This window comes from Arvicanthis niloticus, chromosome 24 (assembly GCF_011762505.2).
Source record: "Arvicanthis niloticus isolate mArvNil1 chromosome 24, mArvNil1.pat.X, whole genome shotgun sequence".
Taxonomy (NCBI): Eukaryota; Metazoa; Chordata; class Mammalia; order Rodentia; family Muridae; genus Arvicanthis; species Arvicanthis niloticus.
Window position 1 is genome coordinate 5539607 of NC_133432.1, and position 6765 is coordinate 5546371.

The following is a 6765-nucleotide window of genomic DNA, read 5'->3' on the forward strand; positions in this document are numbered from 1 at the left end:
TTTCTCTTCAATTTAACATTTAATGGCTCAGGGTTACAAGGTTCCAGACAGGACCCCACAGTTGGGTGCCGTTCACATCAGTGCAGGGTGTTAAGTTAAAACACAAAAGACCAGTGCTGTGTTTGAGGGCAATACACAATTAAGCATAACAATAACTTCATGGCAAAATTAAAATAAATACTAATAACCTCTATAACAACAGAAAGTACCAACGGGGAAAATCTAGCTCAGCAGCAGCACTTGGAAAGCAGACAGTCTTGTAAACAGCAGCTTACAGAGGGGACGTAAGACTGAACCCTCTACACAGAGGGAAAACGGGAGACCAAGTCTCAGGTCGCCACCGCCAGGACATCTACATGTCTGAGCCACCCAGAACCTTCCAGGCGGGGATGGGGGGGGGCACGATCACAGACCTAGGATGCAACTCTGACTCAGCACCAATGCAAGGAGTGATGGCTAAGTTCCCAAAATCAACAGTGCTTTACAACAGGGTATTTGAGGACAACTCAGTAGAGTGAGATGGGATGGGGTGTGTGTGTGTATTTACTTATTCCTATGTGGAGGTCAGGGAACAACCCATGGGGTGGGACGGGTCTCTCCTTTCATCAGGTGAGTTCCAGGAATCAAGTGCCTTTATCTGCCGAGTCATCCTGCTGGCCCCCACGTGTGATTACCACACTGTTACAGAAAGACGGCAAACAGGGCAGATCTACATGTTAAGTCTTCCTCTTACTAGTTAAGCATTAGCGATTAGTCCTCGGACTGGTTCTTCTGGACACTCTGCAATGGTCTTTACAAGGACCCCTAGAGCTTCGGGCTTCACTTTTAACCAGCACAGCCAAACAAAAAGAAAGATGCCGAATCAGTAGCCAATAACGGAGGTGAGGGAAACAATTACTGCTAGGTGCTTTCCTAGCCCTGGGGCATTTACCGCCTGCCCGGAAGTTCTGATTCCACCGTCCCCAGTGGCCCATGTGCAACTTCTGTCCCGGAAACCTGGAGCAGGACTTCTTCGTGTGGCTGTCACCGTCGACGAATGGGCTTGTAGACACAAAATGCCATAAGGATGACAGTCACCAGCAGGATGCTAAAGATGGTTCCCATCAACACTGCAAAGGGAAAACAGGTTACCTCACGAAGGCTCAGGGTTCCATGGCTTATCCATTAAGAGACAGCGCTTCTCTGACTGCTACTCGCACCAAGGGCACTTACTACACAGGGTGCCAGGAAGTAGCTGTGAACGGGCACTCAAGTCACCCCACAGATGTGGGGAAGTAAATGTGGGCATCCTTCAGACAGCCTGTGCCCCTGTGGGCAGCGGCAGGTGGGAGGGGAGGAGGTAACTGAGGTAACATGCACACACTGAACTCCTTCTGAGAGACAGCTCAGGAGGCCAGGGCAGTCCCAAGGTTCAGCAAAGGGAGAACAAGCCCAGCATATGCAGCAAGCAGCTGAGCATTGTGGGAAGTCACTGTATGCAGGGCCTTTCAGACAACAAAGGAACATGGGCTGGTTGCTCACTGAATTATTTTTGCATGCTGTGTAGGTATGTGCATGGTGCAGACATGTGTGTGCACAAACATGTTCAGGGCCAACACAAGACTTCAGATCTCTGCTTCCACTGCCTCATGATTTGATGCCTTCAGAAATGGTCTCCCATTGGACCTGAAGCTTGCTGTTTTCGTCCCGGCTAGCTGAGCAGCCAGCAAGTTCTTTGTCATGCCTTGCAACTTTGTATGTGGGTGTTGGGGACTTGAACTTAGGTCCTCGGGCTTGTAGGCTAAGCACCCTTACTGAGGTATCTTCTAGGCCCAATTCCCACTAAATATCAATAAAGGCCTTTGGACAGGCAAAGACCACAAGATCTGATTAGTTAGGGGAAAAAGATCCTCTAACTTCTGTTCTGAGAACATCTCATTTTGGAAGATGACAGAGCCAGGGAGGCCAACCTCATCTCTAAAACCTGAAGATTTGATAAATAAGCCAGTTCAGGTGCTAGATGAATCCTCCTCATCAAAACAGCAACACCTTTATAAACGTGCTTTAAAAAAAAATGAAAAAAAATATTTTTAAAAAACTTATTTTTGTCTGTGTCTGTGCATGCAGAAGGGTCAGACTGATTAAACTCAGGTCACTGGGCTTGGCAGCACATGCCTTTACCCACTGTGCCATCTCTGGCTCAACTTACTGCGTGTGTGTGTATGTGTGTGTGTGTGTGTGTGTGTGTGTGTAAACTTATTTTATGTGTGTGGGTGTTTTGCCTGCATGCATGTCTTTGTAACACATGGGTACCTGGTCCCTGCAGAGACCTCAAAAGGGGGTCAGATTCCCTGGGACTACAGTTTCAGAAAGTTTAAGCTGGCACGTGGGTGCCAGAAATCAAAGCCAGGTCCTCTACAAGAGGGGCTGGTGCTCTTAACCACTGAGCCGTCTCTCCAGCCCCCGGTGTGTTTTTGAGAGCAGAGTTCCCATCTAAAACATTCAGGGTGCTAATGGGAGGAGTGAGGCCAACAGGTAACCGCTGAGCCTGGTGGCCCAGGCCTTAAGGGTATGATGACATAAATGACCAGCCACTCGCCTTACTTGGCGGCATCCGTCTTCCGAGACACTCAAAACATTATGACCTTCAAATAGGCAAATTTATAAACGCTTAGTTCCAACTACGTGGGCCCACGCCAGGTTCCAACTGGGTTGGACCGTGATTGTTCTGATCGAGTTCCCATTCCTCTGAAAAACCAAGACCCGGATACTTTGCAGGCAGTCATTTCAGAGCCTCTGTGCCTGCCCCACCCCTCCCCCCTCACATCCTCTTAGCATGGTCATTAAACACCAAGGTTCATCTTTTCTTGGTGAGAGTGAGAAAGGACAGAAAAACATGACAGTACATGCCACAACTCCAAAAGGCCAGATGTCATTCTGAGACCTTTCTGGATGCTGGGAACCAGGCCCAGACCCTCTGCAAGTGCAGCCAGGACTACCTGCTGAGCGTCTCTCTGGGCCTGCTTCTGGGTTTGTTTCTTTTGGGGGGTTTCTCTGTGCAGCCCTGGCTGTCCTGGACCAGGCTGGCCTCGAACTCACAGAGATCCACCTGCCTCTGCCTCCTGAATGCTGGGATCAAAGGCGTGTGCCACCACCTTCCGGCTCCTACTTGTTTTAAAAAGCAGAATTCCCTTTCAGTGTTAGGATCTGTCTTGAAAGTTTTACATCTTTAGAGCCTCTTCCAAAGAGTAAGGGGATGGTTTAAATGGAGGGGAGGGGAGGGGAGGGGAGGGGAGGCGAGGGGAGGGGAGGGGGGGGAGGGGGGAGGGGAGGCGAGGGGAGGGGAGGAGAGGAGAATGTTTTAAGTCCAGCTGTAGTCACGACTTTAGGAAACTGGAAATTCAAGGCTTTTTCAACTTGATCAGGCACTTAGCTGGGCTGGGCTAGTTGCAGATGGGGCATTTAGTTCCCGTGTGCATCAATAGGCTGGGACACGTGGAAACCCAGTTAAAAGGATTCCTTCAAGCTTAACTCTGGATTACCTTCAAACACTTCGCCTCTGATCAAAACAGGCAGCTCTCTGGGTGTCTGGCTTGTCTGCATCCAGAGGGTAAAGGAGACCCCGCCCACTGCCTCTCTTTCCCAAGAAAGAATCACTTGATCCAAGATGTCTGTAGTGTCAAGGGTGATAAACCCAGCTCTAAAGGGAAATCCGTGAGAACCACCCAGTAGAATGCTGGATAGGTACCAAGTTAGTGATCAAAACACGGAAGGAACCAAGCAGACTGAAAGACAATCCAGAATTGACAGCTGGTGGTCACTTACATCTTGGGTACAGGGTTGAGGAAGGACAGTTTCACTCTGAAGTCTGCCCAGCTAAGCTCATTTCACGGCCAGGCACTCCTTTGTGAGTGTACGTGTGTGTACGTGTGTGTGTAACAGATAACCCCACCTAAAGTTCTTTTAAGCCTCCATAAACCCCGATTCAAGTACTGACACTCACCGCTTGTATCCCTGAGTAACATAACTTAACCTCTGGGCTTCATTTTCCTTTCCTCTAGAACAGCGTTGAAAGCCCTACTCTTCTCGTTTAGCGCTCAGCGAGGCTCAAAAGAATACATGTAAACATCGGTTAGCACAACACCCGGTATGGAGGAAATGCTAAAACTTGTCAATTACAAACGCCATCACTGCGAACGGGGCCATTTAAAAGGACGAGGGATTCAGGATGAGCCCAGCTGCCTAGCCTGAATCCACAGAGCAAGAGACAGGAGCGCACAAACCGAGGTCTCCAGCTTCCAGTTCCAGCAGGTGCCGCCAACACACAGGGTGCGAGCGCTGGCTCCCAAGCCTGGGATTGACAGCAGGAAAAGCAGCTTCGCGAGGACCAGCGGCCCGGGCCGGTCCCGATCCCCACCCGCGCGCCGCCCGCGCCGCCCGCGCCCCGCACAAGCCCCCCGCGCCGGGATCTGGCTGCAAACGCGCACCCCGCGCCGCTCACCCAGGTTCTGCCCCCGCAGCACCGCGTAGGGCCGGCTCTGCTCCGGCGGCACCCCAGGGCTCGGGGCCTCGGCCCGCCCCAGCAGGAGGCTGCAGAGCGCGGCGTACAGCCGCAACCACCCCGCGCGCAGCATCTCTGGAACCTGCGCCCCACGGAGCGCGCGGACGCCGCTTCCGCCGCAAGCTCCGCCCCTAAACGCTGTCTTCCCGCGGCCAGCCCACTCCGCACGCGCGGTTACCATGGAAACAGAACTGGAGCGAGGGGAGGAGCGGTGGGCGGGACAGGGTTCCGCCAATCCGGTGTGGTCCCCGCTGAATACTCCACCCCGACCAACTTCCGGGGGGCGGGGAAATCCATCACGCGGAGAGGGTTCCACCGCCGCAGCAAGCGCTCTCATCCGCCTTCCCTATGGAAGGAAGGCTTTGCTTTACACACCCATACATTTTCGTATTAAGTCGTCACCACAGTCCGAAGAAACAGACACCGTAATTCCGTTCTTAAAAAATTTAAGTTTTGTGTGTTTATTTTGGTTTCTTTCCAGACAGGGTTTCTCTGCTTACCCTGCCTCTTGGAACTCACTCTGTAGACCAGGCTGACCCTGAACTCAGAGATCTGCCTGCCTCTGCCTCCCAAGTGCTGGGATTAAAGACATACACCGCCTCCACCAACACCGAGCTTACTTTCACCTTACGTATGTGGGCATTTTTCGAGCATGTATGTCTGTGTATCACATACCTGCAGTGCTCGTAGAGGCCAGGAGAGAGCGTGGGATCCTCGGGAATTGGGGTTACGATGGTTGTTGGCCGCTGTGTGGGTTCTGGGAATGAATCTGCGTCCTCTGGAAGAGCAGTCAGTGCTGAGCCACCGCTCTAGCACTGTGTGTGTGTGTGTGTGTGTGTGTGTGTGTGTGTGTGTGTGTGTGTGTGTGTGTGTGTGTGTGTGTGTACGCGCGCGCGTGTGTGTGAGACACAGAAAGAGATACAGAGCTATATGGGTGCAGTGCATGTGAGAGCCACTAGAGGGTGCTGTCTATCCTGCAACAGCTGGAGTTCCAAGTGGTTGTGGTGTATCTTTTGAAATCTCTCTCTGGCCCACAAACTCAGTTTTTTATCCTAAAACTTTTTGAAGTATATTGCGAATATCTCGTGGAATACCACACTCGTCTATTTGACATTCAAACCTATGGTGATGGTGGACGTGGGTTGTGTTCCTTTTCTTTGAGTTACAGTTGGTGGTGATCAGATGGAAAGCACACCTGTCTTCCTACCCGCGATGTTCTGGTGTCCTTGCTCCGGGAGCATGCACACCACCCAGTGGCCAATAAGCATCTTCCATCCCTTTGTCTGCAGTAACTGGTTCATGACCCAGTGAGTGGCCTGTTAGGCCTTCTTCCATGAGGATTATTATTACTCTCATTAATGTGTTATCATTAATGAGATGGGGGTCTCTTTAAACAGCCCTGTCCTGGAACTCACTATGTAGTCCAGGCTGGCCTCAAATTCATACACATCTTCCTGCCTCTGCCTCCCGAGTGCTGGGATTAAAGGCATGCACCAACATGCCTAGCCTATATAATCTTTTTTGGGTTTTTTGTTTTGTTTTGTTTTGTTTGTTTTTTTGAGACAGGGTTTCTCTGTGTAGCTCTGGCTGTCCTGGAACTCACTTTGTAGACCAGGCTGGCCTCGAACTCAGAAATCTGCCTACCTCTGCCTCTGCCTCCCAAGTGCTGGGATTAAAGGCGGTGGTGGCCTTTAAAGGCGTGTGCCACCACCGCCCGGCCTATATAATCATTTTAAAGGTTTAGTTTATTTTATGTAGATGAACGTTTTGCTTGTGTGTGTGTGTGTGTACTGCATGGGTGCCTGGAGCTGGTGAAGGCTAGAAGAAGGTGTGTGTTCTTCTGGAGCTGAAGTTACAGATAATTGTGAGCCTCCGTGTAAGTGCTGGGAACCGAACCCAGGTCCTCTGGAAGAGCAGTAAATGCTCTTAACCACTGACCCCCTCTTAGCCCCTTTTATACAATCTTAAGATCTTATTAGCTGCCCAATCTCACTTCTGCTATGATGGTGAAAAACCCACAATGAAAAATTACTCATTTTAGCGACTTTTGAATACAGTTCAGCTGTATTAGGCACATTAACACATATGGACCATTTCCAGAACTCATCATCTCAAACAGAAACTCCGTTAGACAGTAATTCAGTTGTCTGCCCCTCCCCCTCCCCCTCCCCCCACATCCCCATTCCCTAGTGACCTGTTTGACTTTTGGGTCCTTGCATAGTTAC

At 50.8% G+C, this 6765-nt stretch overlaps 1 protein-coding gene across 1 annotated transcript; it reads right to left on the minus strand.

Annotated features, from left to right (window-relative positions):
* C24H12orf76 (chromosome 24 C12orf76 homolog) lies at nt 1-5409 on the minus strand. Its single transcript, XM_076922497.1, has 3 exons — nt 5216-5409; nt 4481-4886; nt 1-1109 (listed from the first exon to the last, which is right to left on the minus strand). The coding sequence occupies exons 2-3, from the start codon at nt 4875-4877 to the stop codon at nt 1024-1026; spliced, it is 483 nt and encodes a 160-aa protein (XP_076778612.1). The 5' UTR covers nt 4878-4886; nt 5216-5409; the 3' UTR covers nt 1-1023.
* Nucleotides 5410-6765: the final 1356 nt, after the last annotated feature.

What these genes read in the sequence shown, in the direction of transcription:
- C24H12orf76 (XM_076922497.1), bottom strand. Translation starts at nt 4,877, where the DNA reads ATGAGAGCGCTTGCTGCGGCGGTGGAACCCTCTCCGCGTGATGGATTT. An exon ending in GCTGCGGGGGCAGAACCTGG is followed by an intron (nt 1,110 to 4,480) that starts GTGAGCGGCGCG and finishes TTCCCTTTGCAG; the next exon opens with TGTTGATGGGAACCATCTTT.